The sequence below is a fragment of the Pelobates fuscus genome, chromosome 11 (genome assembly GCF_036172605.1).
Source record: "Pelobates fuscus isolate aPelFus1 chromosome 11, aPelFus1.pri, whole genome shotgun sequence".
NCBI lineage: Eukaryota > Metazoa > Chordata > Amphibia > Anura > Pelobatidae > Pelobates > Pelobates fuscus.
In genome coordinates, this window is record NC_086327.1 from 15,136,491 (window position 1) to 15,154,034 (window position 17,544).

The 17,544-nt window shown below is 38.7% G+C and overlaps 1 protein-coding gene across 1 annotated transcript in view; it reads left to right on the forward strand.

Moving 5' to 3' along the window:
* The first annotated feature begins 4,617 nt into the window (after window positions 1-4,617).
* Window positions 4,618-17,544, forward strand: part of LOC134576741 (free fatty acid receptor 2-like) — a 32,827-nt gene continuing 19,900 nt past the window's right edge. The window contains exon 1 of the mRNA XM_063435455.1: window positions 4,618-5,496. Within this exon, the coding sequence (XP_063291525.1) occupies window positions 4,618-5,496 (879 nt within the window). The remainder of the gene's footprint in view (window positions 5,497-17,544) is intronic.

The following is a 17,544-nucleotide window of genomic DNA, read 5'->3' on the forward strand; positions in this document are numbered from 1 at the left end:
AAGCAGGCGTTCGTGTAAAATCACCGGTGTTCATGAGGTCGAGTGTCCGATTTATAGTTCCAGACACTCGATGACCAAGTCCCGCTGCCTGCGTTCATGCAACAAGATGGCCGCCATTTTCTCCATCACATGTTGTTTGGTTATATGAATGGCAGCCACACAGGGAGAGAACTTAAGTCTGTGTTTTCTTTGAAGTTTAAGGTTTGTCTACACAGTATATGAGTGTATATACACAGTATATATCTTATTTGTGAACATGCAGCAATGGAAAAATGATACATTGAAATAAGAATCACAGGTGAATATGAAGAATGAAGTAGTCTTTAACAGAACTAATTTTTCATAAACCAATTAGATTTTTTTAGTGTAGACTGTGCTAAAATGTTCTGCAGGGAAAATTGGCCATCATTCTGTTAAATATTCCCATATGAAGTGTTAAAGGGATACTAGCACAGGCATACTAATACAAATCTGTATTCCTAGCACTATACTTCCCTCTGGGCCCCTCATCCTCTTCCCCCAGCAGTGTAAAGGTTAGTAAACCCTCACCGAACTTACCTGATTCCAACACTGATCTTTCTTGGTGCTGGATTGAAATGCTTTGCCATGGGGATTTCAAGAATGCTGGAAGCAAGCAGGAAGTGCCTCTCATGGCTGTCTGATTGACAGCCACTAGAAGCAGTCTTAGTCCTTCAATGTAATTGTTGCAGTTTCTCATAAAATGCAATAATGAACATTAAAGGGTCAAGGAGACAGGGTTCTGGACCCAGATCACTTCAATGAGCTGAAGTGGTGTGAGTGCATATAGTATCCCTTTAATTAACAATGTACTCAATAGTTGTATTTGCAAAGCTCACAATTTTCACTCACCCATTGACGAGTAGAAATTCACCCCTGGTTTGTGTGCCACGGACCCTCCAGGTTTGCATTGGTGGGTAACTTTTAGGCCTATCTAGTAGCATAGGGCTTGAACTGTTGAGTGTTGAGACCATATATATGTGTGTATATAGGTAGTGTTAATGGACATTATATTAAATAACCCTGGATGTAGGGTCAATAAAGACATTTATGTATTAACCCTTTAAGGACACATGACGGAAATATTCCGTCATAATTCCCTTTTATTTCTGAAACTGTGTCATCAAGGGGTTAAAATAATCATGAATGACAAATATAAATGTAGTCTCGAAGAACACAAATTTAAAATATTGATTTAGCTCGTTACAAGAAAATATGATCTTGACTACAGGATGAGATTTATGACTTCCTCTGTACCTCAATGTTAGGATTTTAATTTGTTTTTCAGTGTATAACTCTACAGATGGAGAGAGCGGGGTATGGCACTAACTGGCTTGTTACTGTGAGGTTCTGTCGACATCTGCACAAATAAATCCCTTATCTCCTGAGTCTTTGGTTCCCTTTTCACCGCCAAGCACCATACTCAGCACCTCCTGTACATCCACGATTGATCTTTGTAATTATTAGGAAGAAAGTCAAATGTATATTTTGGGCTCAGTCACATGCAATGACTCAGACACAGCTACGTAATATTTACCATTACCACATTGCTTCAGTGCTTATAGTAGGTTGTGTAAACCTTTTATTGCCAATATGTTAAAATCATATCCCAGTGCACCCTGAACATTGATATTTTAAACAGAGGATGGAGAGAAAGTCAATTAAAAAATGTAATTTAGGTCAATTCAAACAGAGCAGTTAGATAGCATAATAATCACTAACAGCAGCAAATGGGATAAGTGTATTGAATTAAGGATGCAATAAAATAAACCATTTAGAAATTGTTCTGATAAAATTATCCAAGTTACACAATCTTGAACCAAATTTTATAGCCCTGTTGAGTTTTATTGGTTTGTCTAAATATAGTTTCTTAAAGAGACCTAAATAGTCTGTTGCTGAGATATGGTAACAGGGGTACTGGTGGGGTAAACAAAAATACAATAAAAAAAAAGCTCACTAGCAACATTAATCCATCAGATAACTAAATATGTAACAAAATAAGCTAATTACAATGTGATAGACCCCCACTGGTAAGTTGTATGAGGGTGGTGTAGGGCTTCGGCAGAAAAACTGCCCGAGGTTTCCATGGGCCTCTTTAAATTGTGGGGGGTACCATGACCCTCATTTGTATGGTAAACATAAATTGTCCCCATGTGTGATATTATATTCACTTCTACCTTAGTGCCCTCTAGAGCCGTGGTTCCCAAACCAGTCCTCATGGCCTACCAACAGTTTAGGATTTATGTATGTCCCATTGTTAGTCTAGTTGAAATACTGGCAAAACCTGGACTATTAGTGGTCCCTGAGGACTGGGTTGGGGACCACTGCTCTAGGCATTCTATGGAAGGATTGCAATTCTGAACTGAACTATCATCTTAACCGAATTAATATTTTGATTTAGAGTTAGATTTAAAAAAACATGCTCTGTGCTTTTTTTAAGTCGATGGGGTTGTGGTGCAAATTTGACATATTTTACATGATATTTTGACATGGCTGCTAAATCGAACAATTATATGAAACAGGGCTGGGCAGGCTGCTACTGCAGGTTTTTAACTATTTATGCTCTGTGCTGTTTGTGATTTGGGTCATCCATGCCCCTCCACTTGAATAATTGTTAAAATGCATTGATTTAGTTTATTTTCAATCTGTGTGTGAAAAGGAATAGGGGGATGCGTTTACATCCCTTTGCAGAGATATGTAAGACAGAAGGCCTGGCAGGAAAATGACCTTCTGAGACGTTTGAAATTTCAGCAAGGAAATATTAGTAACATAAGTAATGGGGGTATATGAGCTAAATCTCCAGAAAATAAAAATGTGTATACGCAGTTTTGGTAGTGAAGGGGGTTAAGACTTGATTAAATGTTGTGAAAGTCTTTGGTGCCTCTCAGTCGACAAGATCAGTATTTTATGACAGGGGCATAAAAAAAAAATCATTAAAAAATCATGAAAAGCAGAACTATGCTCCATTTTCATTGGCAGTATTTTTACCTTTTGGATCTATTTTTGAGGTGTGTTTTTTCCTAATTATCAAATATAAATCTTCATCTGCGTCATAGCGATATTCTGTGGTCAAAGCCACACAAGGATACTTCGAAATCTGCTCCAAAAGAAAGCATTCTATGAATTAAAATATAGTTTGCAATTAGAAGATTGTGAAATAGAATACAACACGGTTTGCAATTTACAAAGCATATAAAAGGTATGTAAATTATCTTAATTTGTTTTTATATTCTTTATGTTTTTATCAGTGGAATCAAATATAATATTTATTGTAACAAATGTACAGTATTTTATTAAGCTGCAGGGCCATATTCACACATTAATCCTGCTCTATCTATTTTTTTTTACTAAATCTCAAGGTTTTGATTTTGCTTAAATTCAATGTTTAGACTTTAGAGAATAAATATTTAAGTCATATTGGGTCAAAATAGTGTTCATATAATGATCACGATGAGTGGAATTATATAAAATCATATGGTATTTCTTATAGAGAGCACTTATTTGGGGATTTTTTTAATCGTGTAACTATAGACAGGTCAACAATCGGAATAATACATATAAGATACATATAAAATTTACACAGAATCAGTCTCGATTTTATTTTGTCTTTATTACTTTACTTTCTTTATGATTATAGTCAACCATCCCTGTCCACTATTTAAAATATAATTTGTATTATTATTTTATAATTTATGTGGTGCCAGCAAATTCCGTAGCACTGTACAATAATCAGAATACACATTCTAATAAAATGACTGCTTTTACATGGTGTCCATGATATTTGTTAATACCTGTAAATAAGCATAATATTAAGTTCTTTCAGTGACTGTTTTTATATCAATACTGAGTTGTGGTATGTTGCTAAAAAGAAACATTGGATGTTCAAAAAATTCATCCATACTGGATATTTTTCCAATTGGTGGGTAAATAAACATTCAGAACTAAGAATAATTTGTCCAGCTCTAACTGTGAATACACAGACTCAGCAAATGAACGATTTGATGTATAGATGCTCCCCCACTTCAAATTTGTATTGAATACCGAGTTGTACAGAGTTCATCTCAGGACCATTAAGCAACAGAAATGGTGGTTATAAATAATGTAACAGAAAGCTAAGTAACAGTGTGATGTAGTTGTTATAGTGAAAAGAGTGCCCTAGTGACTCCAATGTAAGTAGTCTAAATTTTCCTAGTGGTTTGACAATTTACCTTGGGTCTGCTGGGTGCTGGTCACCTCCTTTATGAGAACTGGGTAAGCTATCTGCATTGAGCTAAACACAACAGTGCAGGGCTTAGCCCACAGTGTACTGTAGAGTTATGGTGCTCGGAATGTTCCTTTATCATAAATATTATCATATTATTTATAGATACATAAAATAGCACACTTGGAAAACGTCTACTAGTTTTTAAAGGGTACAGGATATGTCTCTTCTTTATTTTGAATATGCAAAAAGTCCTATATTTTGGGGAAAAACACAGCTTATTAGAATGCAATAATAATAATACAGAATTACGATAGATTTCACACCACTTACTCTTTTAAGACGTTGCCATTATTATTAATATCTACTTTCTATTTCCTATTCCCAGGTATCCCCAAATGGATGTCCCTATCCACACACCTCTAATTCTGTTTGTCTACATTCTGTCCTTCGTGACTGGAGTACCATCAAACATCCTGGCGTTTTACACATTCCTTGTCAAGGTTCGCCAGAAACCATCACCTGTAGGGATTTACCTCCTCAACCTCACAATCTCTGACTTGCTACTTCTCTTTTTTCTACCTTTCAAGATGGTGGAGGTGGCATCGGGGATGCAATGGCCAATGCCTTATTTTCTGTGTCCCATTGTGGTCTTGGTATATTTCTGCAGTATTTACATTAGTACACTGTTTCTTACGGCAGTGAGTGTTGAGCGATATCTTGGAGTAGCTTATCCCATGAAGTACAAAGTAAACAGAAAATCTGTCTATACAATTTGGACCTGTGTTTTCATTTGGATCTTCAGTACTCTGCAAGGAAGTGTTTCATTTTTTGTCTTGGAATTTTTGCCAAGTAACGAGAGCAGCCAAGGAAAATGTTACCAAACATTCTCCGAAAACCAGCTTAAAGTCCTGATGCCATTCCGATTGGAAGGCAGTCTAGTGTTATTCTGCCTCCCTTTTCTCATAACTATCTTCTGCTACCTTAATTTTGTGAGGTTACTAATGTCCATGCCAAAGATTGGGGGGAAGAAAAAGTATCGAGCTATAGGCCTAGCGGTGGCCACTCTTTTCAATTTTACCATATGTTTTGCACCCTATAACATTTCTCATATCGTTGGTTTCATACAGAATAAAAGTCCACGATGGAGAGTCTATGCCTTACTGCTGAGCACCCTCAATGCCAGCCTAGATCCCATTATCTTTTATTATTCGTCTACAGCCATCCAGAGAGTGTTTTTAAAATTCTTGACTAAATTAAAATGTAAATTATGTAGGGTGAGTCCTTCAAGTATACAAACAGAGCTGAGTCAATTGAGTGAGTCAAGGACCATTTATCAAATATCATGTACCATAGATCAAAAAGGCATAAATACTTAAATATTTTGTGAGTGTGTTTAGCAAATTGAACACTAGGTGGGGCTTTAGCTGATACTTTGCTGCTATTATTATTATCATTTATAAACAGTCAATATTTTGTGCAGTGCTTTACAATGATATAAAAGGGGTTATTAAACAAGTATTTAACAGACAAGTGTAATCTTGACAGACACAAGAGGTGAAGAAGGACCAGCTCAAATTAGCTTGCAAATTAGGATGTTTTTCAAATCTAGTGCTTGTATTTGCCAGTGAACCTAATGTCCTGCATTCATATAATTCCTGTTCATGTCCTTTGAACGAGCATAATTAACTCAGTTTAGGGTACAGGAGACTAAATAAGGAATCATAGTTTGGTAAAACCAGATGAGCAGCTAGTCGAATGAGCAATAATATTATTTACATCTAAGATTGAGAAAGTAAATAGGCTTAGAATCTGTTGTACCTATTACACAGTAGACATTGCACAGTGAGAAACTTTAGTTTGGTCGAACCACTTTTTCCAAAAATATACATTTGAGAATTAATCAGAACAAAAACGGTGCAAATTGGGTGGATCAGTGTGCTACAAAATGTATACTTAATATAAAATTCTGTATAAATTTAGCAGTACACCGCTTGGAGAATTTTCCCAACATTTGGTTCAGAAATCAAGTGAGAAAAAGTAACTAATAGAGGTAGAACCAGGTGAACACATTTAACATAGACAGGTAAAACTTGATTTCCTCTTCAGAATTTCAAATATTTTCCAAATTCTCAAAGTTTAGTAGCTTTCGGCAAAGGTTAAAACATAGAGACTGGAAAAAAAATTGAGAGAGCAAGCAAGAAGCAATTTATTTTCCATACTTTGATGTACTGCATGATGATGTGAAAGTTCGCAATAAACAGTTCAATAAATCAATTTATCACATCAATGCACGGTTACATTATTTTGGTAGCTTTACATTTATCAATTACCTTCATACACAAGGCAATGGGGTGAGATAATCATTATACCAGTTATACGAATGTCCACTAGAGGTCAGCAGAAACCATGTGTGTTTAAGGTATTGAAATGGAATTTTGCTACGTATCGAAGGAAGCAAATAAGTACAAAGATTAATTTTGTATAACTGGAAAATTTGTTTCAATTATCCACATTGAATGCCTCACTTTAGTTTGTTCCAGAGCTACCAGTGTAGTTATAATGTAATCATCATAATGCTGGATACTGGGAGTTTATAATCTAATGATACTAGCCATGGCTACTGAGTCACTAACAGACACGTGTCAGGTAGCCGAATGCCAAGCTAAGCATAGTACCTTATTATTTGCTCATAACTGTATCCAAAGTATAAATAGCAAATAACACAATTCGAGCCTGTGCTTATTTGAAAAAAAAAAACAGAATCTTAATTTTATTGCCCTAACTTTAATTCAGTATGAAAGTACTTTACTTCCAGTTAATATTTGCTTTCATATGATTCCACCAAGACACTTTTGTCTGTTAGGAAAATAAAATTGAACAAGTAAATATATAAAAATCTATACACTCCTAATAGGATTTTCCGAAGTGAAGAGAAATGCATTCTGGGACAACGTTTTAAAAGTAGAGCAGTTACTAAGGAAACCAAAATAATTATCCTGCTGTATGCTCTGTTTTCAGAACTGCGTCACAGACCAGACAATACTTACGCGTTCTGCAATATTGATGATTATTTCATGTGAATTCACAACGCATCAAAATATTATGTTTCTTTCCCCCCCCCACCCTTTTACAGCCATCCAGAGAGTGTTTTTAAAATTCTTGACTAAATTAAAATGTAAATTATGTAGGGTGAGTCCTTCAAGTATACAAACAGAGCTGAGTCAATCGAGTGAGTCAAGAACCATTTATCAAATATCATGTACCATAGATCAAAAAGGCATAAATACTTAAATATTTTGTGAGTGTGTTTATTATACATAAAAGTATGGCTGTAGGAAACTCAAAATAGGATTAAATGTGTCATAAACCTAATCCTGGTCTCATGCCAACAGTTTCCCAGGTTAGGGCATACAATAGATAAACTATATGTTCCTTGGTATTTTGCCTCTGGAACCAGTCTATTTTTTGCTGCCCACCAGTGACCTTCCCCACTCCAACCACTTTATTTTTCACCTAAATCCCATAATTTCCTTAATTTTCTTACCATTCTGTTGCCCCGCCCTTGGTGGTCTCATTTTCAATTCCACACGGTTTTATAGCACCAGACATCCCCAGCACTGTACTATGCGTGTGTCTCTTGACAACAGAGCACACAGAGAACAGCAAAATGAGTGGGGTGTCCTCTATCATTAGACCACATGGCACCTAGAGCACTGTTGGGCACCTGAACCACAAGGCATCTAGAGCACTGTCTGGCACCTGAACCACATGGCATCTAGAGCACTGTCTGGCACCTGAATCATATGGCACCTAGAGCGCTTTCTGGCACCTGAACAGACATATTCCTGAATATAAAATGGCTGCCAGAATGGAACACTAACCCCAAAAGCTGCCTCACTTATCTATTCCAGGATGGACCGGTGCTAGACTATTTAGCATCCTAGGCAAGACCAGCTACTTGAACATCTACCCCAATAAAAACAAAAATTGCCAACTTGGATTTTTAAAAATAGAATGTAAAAGCAAAAAACTTGAAACTATTATGTCCCCCCAGTCCCTCTCTTTGTCTCTTTATCCCCCCCAAGTCCCTCTGTCTCTTTTTCCCAAGTACCTCTGTGTTTCCCTTTGTCCCTGCAGTCCCTTGTGTGTTTCTTTGTCCCTCAAAGCCCTGTGTCTCTTTGTTCCCCCTAGCCCTCTGTGTGTCTCTTTGTTCCCCCAGCCCTCTGTGTGACTCTTTGTTCCCCCAGCCCTTTGTGTGTCTATTTGTTCCCCCAGCCCTCTGTGTGTCTCTTTGTTCCCCTAGCCCTCTGTGTGTCTTTTTGTTCCCCCAGCCCTTTGTGTGTCTATTTGTTCCCCCAGCCCTCTGTGTGTCTCTTTGTTCCCCTAGCCCTCTGTGTGTCTCTTTGTTCCCCCAGCCCTCTGTGTGTCTCTTTGGTAGCCCAGCCCTCTGTGTGTCTCTTTGTTCCCCCTAGCCCTCTGTGTGTCTCTTTGATCCCCCAGCCCACTGTGTGTCTTTTAGTCCCCCTTACCCCTCTGTGTGTCTCTTTGTTCTCCCAGCCCTCTATGTGTCTCTTTGTTCCCCCAGCCCTCTGTGTGTCTCTTTGTTCCCCCTAGCCCTCTGTGTGTCTCTTTGACCCCCCAGCCCACTGTGTGTCTTTTAGTCCCCCTTACCCCTCTGTGTGTCTCTTTGTTCCCCCAGCCCTCTGTGTGTCTCTTTGTTCCCCCAGCCCTCTGTGTGTCTCTTTGTACCCCCAGACCTCTGTGTGTCTCTTTGTTCCCCCAGCCCTCTGTGTGTCTCTTTGTTCCCCCAGCCCTCTGTGTGTCTCTTTGTTTCCCCTAGCCCTCTGTGTGTCTCTTTGTTCCCCCAGCCCTCTGTGTGTCTCTTTGTTTCCCCTAGCCCTCTGTGTGTCTCTTTGTTTCCCCTAGCCCTCTGTGTGTCTCTTTGTTTCCCCTAGCCCTCTGTGTGTCTCTTTGTTCCCCCAGCCCTCTGTGTGTCTCTTTGTACTATTCTCTTTGCAACTTGAACAATAACTGCATTAACTATTCACCAAGGAGATGTGTAATATTAATCAATAATAACATTATCATGTAAATATACAGAGTCCATTGCATTGCAGATTTGGATTGCAAGTATATTTGTGTTTTAAATAAATATTAATAACACTGTGGTTAGCACAGATCACTCCACTGTCCTGGTGATAATAATAATATTGGTGTTCTGTTACTACCAAGAAATGATGGAGTGTGAAAGGGAAACTGTAACATGCTATCCTTTGTTTTTCACAAAATACTTCATTTTCTTTTAAATGTGTAATAATGATTAAGCAATCAACGTTCACAACCCAGTTCAGTGCAGGAACAGCCTGCAGGACAATAAATAGAAACACGGGGGGGGGGGGATATTTATCAAAGTGATCGGAAAAGTAGTGATTAGCTTTCATCATTATTTTCCCATATTTATTAAAGTGAGCTAAGAAGTGACGGTTTGCTTCATAGTAAATTCTGTTTGTTTTCACAAAAGTTTCCATTTTCAGAAAATAGTCAAATTTAGAGTGGCAGAAAAATTACGCCACTTGTTTTTAATCATAAAAAAGCAGCAGAAATATTCATAAATCTGTGTTTTTTTATGTTTGTATTATATACCTGCCATTGTCTAACGTGAAACATTTTTTTTTATTAATGTATTTATTTATTTTGCTATGAATATACGATGAATATACAATCAAGTTTGCAATGCCACAACAACAGAAGCAAAACACATGGCGATACAATTCTGTCTGTGAAGATTCTGCACAGGATTGGGATATTATGTAAACATGCTAATCTTACATGTCTTAGCATATGTCATTTGCACACTATAAGTTAAGCAAGCATAGACAGACATGTTAGGGATAGTGAGACATTAAATAATATCAGCCCAGAGAGCCCCAGAGGCAGGGCCAGATTAAGAGCCCAGTGGGCCTGGTGCTGACAATTATGATGGGGCCTAATTACAGAATCTTATCAACCAAAAACACTAAAACAATTATACGTCCCAAGCATCATGTATTTGATGGAGATGGTGTTGGAGGGAAACTCAAAGGATGCAGCTATACGGAAACACATACTCTATGCTAATCTCTCTCTAATTTATGCTTTAATCTTTCAAGTAAATCCATACCCCCTAACAGCAGTGTCCAGTGAAGCAGGAAGTCAATGGGCGGGGTAAAAGGGTGGGCCACTGATGTGAATCACGTGACGAGAACTGCCAAAAGGGGCGAACATGGCCAAAAAGGGGCATGTCTGTCCAAAGAATTGGAAGCCCAGCCTGGCATCAGTGTCCCTATGTATCACAGTGTCAGTGTCCCCATGTCGCCCAGTCCCCTAGTCTCCCAGTGTCTCAGTGTCACCATTTCTCCCAGTGTACCCATGCCTCAGTGTGTCCTGTGTCGCTAGGATACTAGGGACATTGAGAGACATGGGGACACAGTGGGACATGGGGACACTGAGACACTTGGGAACACTGGGAGACATGGGGGCACTGAGACACTTGGCAACATGGGGGCACTTGTGGATACAGACATGGGGACACTGGGAGACATGGGGACACTGAGACATTTGGAGACACTAAGACACTAGGGACACTAAGAGACATAGGAACAGAGACACTGGGAAACTATGGGACACTGGGAGGCATAGGGACACAGACACTTGGGGACACTTGTGGACATAGACATGGGGACACTGGGAGACATGGGGACAGACATTTGGGGACACTGGGAGACACGGGGACAATAAGGACACTGAGAGACATGGGGACACAGACATTGGGAGACATGGGGACACAGACACTAGGGACACTGGCTGGGAGACATAGGGACACTGGGAGACATGGGGACACTGGCTGGGAGATGTAGGGACACTGGGAGACATGGGGACACTGTCCCAAACTAGGGACACTGGCTGGGAGACATGGGGACACAGACATTTGGGGACACTAGGGACACTGATAGACATGGAGACAGACACTGGGAGACTAGGAGACACTGGGAGCAATGGGGATACTGAGACACTAGGGACACTGGCTGGGAGACATGGGGACACGGGGAGACATGGATACACTGTTTCCCAATGTGTCTCCCAATGTCCCTATGTCTGACAGCGTCCCCATGTGTCTCAGCATCCCCATGTCTCTCAGTGTCTCCATGTCTCCCTGCTGCTTTTCCCCTCATCCATCACTTCCCTGAGTTGTAGTCTGTCTCTGCAGGCTGTGAGCTGTTGTCTGGACTCTCTGTGCTGTGTAGCTGCTCCCCCGCGGATTAGTGAGTAGAGAGAGGCAGGGAGGGATATGCTGTAACTTCCTATTCCTGCCTCTCTCCATACACAGTGACTCTAGTGGCCAGTGCTGGTATTGCAGAGTAATCTCTGTTACTGAGAAAAATACTGAGAAAAATACCTGCATTTGTATTGCAGGTATTACTGCAATACCGGCACGGCCAGGCAGTCTCAAATACCAGCTGTGCCCGTAAAATAGCAGTCAGGTGGCACACCTAAGAGTAAAAAAAAAAAAAAAACGTTAAAAAAAAACTTTTTTTCTTTTTTTTTTTTTTTAAATGGGCCTATTCCATGGGCCTGGGCCTGGGCCTGGAGCTGCAGCTCCATCAGCCCCTATGTTAATCCGGCCCTGCCCAGAGGTACAATATAGGCGTCCAAGCTAGATTTAAGCAGTTAGAGTAAGTTTCATCTGACTCTTGCTATTGTGTGGTAGTAAAAATGTAAGACATAACAATCATAGGAGCTAAACTAAAATAAACAGGTAATCACAGTGATATGGGAGGAAACAACACGCTGCGAGGGACATGTAGCAAGGAGCACAACATGGCGATCAGCCTATCCCTTCTGAAGGTATGATACAGCCCCAGAGAGCAGTTACTGTGAAGCAATTTTAACCATTGTGTTCACAATTACCTTGTTTTTATCTACAATTTCAATGTAGCAGAGTCAATTTCTCAGTTTTATTTTTCAAAGCTCATAAGTGAAGTTTATGGAAAGAGACGGTTCCTTTTTCTAAACAGGTGTTTTAAATTGCAAGCTTCATGGACGAGTTGTCATGCTTCTGCTTTTGAGATTGTAACGTTTACTCATTTCACTAATTGGGTGTTTACTAGTCTAGATTATTATAGAATAAGGTTTAACACTGTTGTTATCGAAAATAACAATTAACAATCTTTTATGGAGCCAGAGTTGCCCTTTAAGAGTTTCTTCAGAGTGCAAAGTGCTGCATTACCACACAATAGGTATATTAACTTATTCACAAAAATCTTTTTTTCTTGGTTTAGTGTTGCAATAGCTGGAAATGACGGTTTTGCTGTTTGCAGCTATAATAGCAATTAGATTAAAAGAAGAGAAACTACCTCAAACAGAGGACATAGTCTTAAATTAGCGGGGGAAAGGTTTAAACATTATATCAGGAAGTATTACTTTACTGAGAGGGTAGTGGATGCATGGAATAGCCTTCCAGCTGAAGTGGTAGAGGTTAACACAGTGAGGGAGTTTAAGCATGCGTGGGATAGGCATAAGGCTATCCTAACTATAAGATAGGGCCAGGGACTAATGAAAGTATTTAGAAAATCGGGCAGACTAGATAGGCCGAATGGTTCTTAACTGCCGTCACATTCTATGTTTCTATGTTTCTATGTTTTTGTGTTCTATGGTTCTATGTTCTCTGTTTCTATGTTTCTATGATTTTCTGTTTCTATGATGTATGTTTCTATGTTTCTACATTTCTGTGTTTCTATGTTTCTATGTTTCTGTGTTTCTGTGTTTCTATGTTCTATGTTTCTGTGTTTCTGTGTTTCTGTATTTCTGTATTTCCGTGTTTCCGTGTTTCCGTGTTTCCGTGTTTCCGTGTTTCCGTGTCTGTGTTTCTGTGTTTCTGTGTTTCTGTGTTTCTGTGTTTCTGTGTTTCTGTGTTTCTGTGTTTCTGTGTTTCCGTGTTTCTATGTTTCTGTGTTTCTGTGTTTCTGTGTTTCTATGTTTCTATGTTTCTATGTTTCTGTGTTTCTATGTTTCTATGTTTCTGTGTTTCTATATTTCTATGTTTCGGTGTTTCTATGTTTCTGTGTTTCTATGTTTCTATGTTTCTATGTTTCTGTGTTTCTGTGTTTCTATATTTCTATGTTTCTATGTTTCTATGTTTCTGTGTTTCTGTGTTTCTGTGTTTCTATGTTTCTATGTTTCTATGTTTCTGTGTTTCTATGTTTCTATGTTTCTATGTTTCTGTGTTTCTGTGTTTCTATGTTTCTATGTTTCTGTGTTTCTATGTTTCTATGTTTCTGTGTTTCTATGTTTCTATGTTTCTGGGTTTCTATGTTTCTATGTTTCTGTGTTTCTGTGTTTCTGTGTTTCTATGTTTCTATGTTTCTATGTTTCTGTGTTTCTGTGTTTCTATATTTCTATGTTTCTATGTTTCTGTGTTTCTATGTTTCTGTGTTTCTATGTTTCTATGTTTCTATGTTTCTGTGTTTCTATGTTCTATGTTCTATGTTTCTATGTTTCTGTGTTTCAGTTTTTCTATATTTCTATGTTTCTATGTTTCTATGTTTCTGTGTTTCTATGTTTCTATGTTTCTATGTTCTATGTTTCTATGTTTCTATGTTTGCTTATTGAGCAATATGGTTTAACACCAGGCACATAAATTCATTGGCCAAGCTGAGTTTGGCTCAGAGATCATCTCACAATCTGTAATAGTAAATATCTTGGATTGTTTTCTATGACTTCTGAGCCATAAATAAATTTCTATGCACCAGCTGGAACTAAATACTTCCTGTCTCATTCCAGTTTCTCTTTTAACTCCCAGCTGTCTCTGTTTTTGCCAAATTCCCCCACAATCTCGATGTCTACGTATTTGTACATTTTCACTTCAATTATATCTTCCAATTCCGTTGAGAAGGCCTTCTCACCTCTCCACCTCCACCCATCATATTTCTTCTTATCCAACCAAGTATCTCTCTCACCAGTGACCATCATTGGATCTCTTCACCTTCACCGTCTCACTCAATCTCCTCAAAGTTTCCAATCCCCAAGTTCCTCTCTTCATCTCTCCAAATTCATCTCTAATCTGAGAATGACTTTTTCTGTTAGATTAAAATAGTTTTTACCTGAAGCCTGACAGATTCTTTTTAAGAGTCCAAAAACATATTAATAAATAAATGTTGGTTCTGCGTTCCACTGCTCTCTACTCGCTATTAATTTTGTTGTTGAAATAATTGTAATATAATTTTATAAACATCTTTTCCAAAAAGCACAATATGTTACACCAACGTTGGAGATCATTGGACCAAGTGATATAATAATGTACAACGACAGCCACTTAAAGAAAGGAATTTTAGGAACAAGAGCCGACGCTAACTCATGTGCAATGTTTTACTCTTGTAAGAAAAGAAGGTATGATAGTACATATAAAATTGGTATTTGTTGCACTTGAGAAAAAGATTTGTATCAAGAAGACGCGCCAGCTTTTAGTGAAGGTAAACTGAGTGCCATGTGTGTTAGTACAATGACTCATAGTGATTTGGTTTTATTATATAAACCTAAGTGTAAACATACACAAACATGCACGGCAACTTTCCTTAACATGCTGACACCCAGTAGACAGTGATATATACCCGCTAGTAACAATTGGTGTTTGTTTTCTTCATCTAAACATATTGTAGCCAGGAGATAGTTTCCTAAATTATGATAATCTCTATCTTTAAGTTTAAAACATCTAACAATTAGATGGAAAAACTCTTAAAATCCCATTTTCCTCATGGCTTCGAGTGATGAAGAGTTGAATACAGGGACCTGACCTCTTTATCTATTCTCCAACAGAAACAAGAGGTTGTGTTTATATTAACATAAAAAAATGGTTTGTAGAATTCTACTCTTACTCAATAAAAAGAAACTCGTAGAACCTGTTCCTATACAGCTGAACCATAAATCACATTTTTCACCTATCCTGTACAACGTCCGTACATAAAGGCCAGTTAAAGGCGGACATTAGTTGCCTTGACATTGGCTCATCCTGAGTGTAGTGTCTTCCAGTGACTACACATATTGAGATATGTGCTTTTTGTACTGACTAGGATGGATATCTGTCAGCTTTCATCTTGAACTTTGATTGGATCTTAACAATTTGTGAACTTCTTAATCATAAGACTCCTTTCATTTTTGGTCTCAGAAGATCTATTTTGCTTTAAGCAGTAACCTACTGCCCTCTGCTCTGCTGTAAAGCTTAGATATGGGTCCCTACAATTTGCCATATCCTGTGGTACGTGTACCAGCCAATCATCTAGCCTGCACCTCTAAGGTAATTTGTTTTTGTTCAAACTATATACTAAGGAAAACCTCCAAAAGTGTTTTAATATTATCACTTGCATATTGGTCCAGTGTTCTGGTAGATTTTAAAAATGTGAAAACATTCTGGTAGTTTAAAAAAAATAAAACAATAAATACATTTTGTTTAGTAACAGAGTTTAGAGTGCTGATTTTAACGTTTAATTTGTTTTTATGTATTACACCCTTGGGATCACTGACCTCTAAAAATGTCTTCTCAAACCCACAGCACTGTCAGCCTATCATTGCCATCCAAGATTGGAAGGATTCATGCCAGGGAAAGCTCTGTCAAAGTGTTTCAAAATTGTTTCACAGAATACCAGAGGACAGCACCAACAGGCATATAACCGCAATAATGAGGTGCAGTGCTTATAGTGATTGGTCTGCTTGTGTGTAATAATATTGCTTATTAATATTGTGATTATGCGTTTGGAATTTTTAGCAATTTTATTTTTGCTTTTGGCTGTCTGGCATTTTAACTTGGGTCAAGAAGAAAAGATCTGCAATCTTGTTTGCAGTTCTTGTCACCCAAATCTTTCTTTCCCCAGGTAAAGGGCCACAGTCTGGTTTGACCGGCATGATCATATTTTCGGCAGGTAAAAGGCCACAGTCTGGTTTGACCGGCATGATAATATTTTCGGCAGGTAAAAGGCCACAGTCTGGCTTTGATCAGCATTCTAAATTGTTAGATTATTAGATTGTGGATTTGCAATACACTTTCTTATTACCCTCTAAAATGTGATCACATGTATTCATATTATTATTATGCTTAACGCCTATATTTCTGAAATTATTTCATTTGTATCATTTTAAAATGTAGTAATTTTTGCCCACAAGAAAACTGCACTGACATCTGCTTCTCTTTGAAACCATGTATGAGTAGGAAAGGTGAATCTGTTACATGGTCTTGGAGCGTCTTCAAGGCACTGTTTCACCAGTCTGACTCATCCATAGCTTGCTGTATCATGTGTGACACTGATTTTTCTCAAATGAATATAAATTTATCATATTTATCGACTTGTTGTCAGTCTTCTAGAGTGTTTCCCATAGTTGATACGAGATACACTTACAAGATATCTGCAGGATTCTACCAAGACATATGTTCACAGTGTGTAACTGCTTGCTTAAAGGACCACTATAAATACCAAGACCATTTCATTGATATGAAGTGGTTTGGGTGCATGGGCTCTGCTGTTTTGCAACCACTGTGTACAACATTGCCATTTCAGTCATACAGCAATTTTACAATGGAGGGCTGAACCAACTCTGGTGGTTGTTACCAGCCATCAGATGATTCTTTTACAGTTAGAATCATAGGCGTGCGCAGCTATTGCATTAGGGTGTGCACCCTAAAGCACAAACACACGCCGCATGTGTATGTGTGTATATATATATATATATATATATATATATATACACACACACACTGCTGTGTGTGTGTGTGTGCTGTTAGTGTGCTGTGTGTAAGGGTGCTGCTGTGTGTGTGTATATGTGAGGGTGCTGTTAGTGTGATGTGTGTGTGAGGGTGCTGGTAGTGTGCTATGTGGGTGAGGGTGTTTGTGTGTGTGTGTTTGTGAGGGTGCTGTTTGGGTGTGAGGGTGTGTGTGTTTGTTAGGGTCCTGTTAGTGTGCTGTGTGTGTGTGGGTGCTGTTAGTGTGCTGTGTGTGAGGGTGTTGTGTGTTTGTGAGAGTGTGGTTAGTGTACTGTGTGTGTGAGCGTGCTGTGTGTGGGTGCTGTATGTGTACTGTATGTGTGTGGGTGCTGTGTGTGTGCTGTTTGTGTGAGGGTGCTGTATTTCTGTAGGTGCTGTTTGTGTGTGGGTGCTGTATGTGTGTGTGTTCTGTATGTTTGGAGGGATTGTGGAGGTGGGGGCAGATTAGTAAATATCCCCCCTCCCTTCGTACCTTATGTAGGGAGGGGGGATCCTTGCTGCCATGTGCCATCCCTGGTGGTCCAGTGGAGAGTTA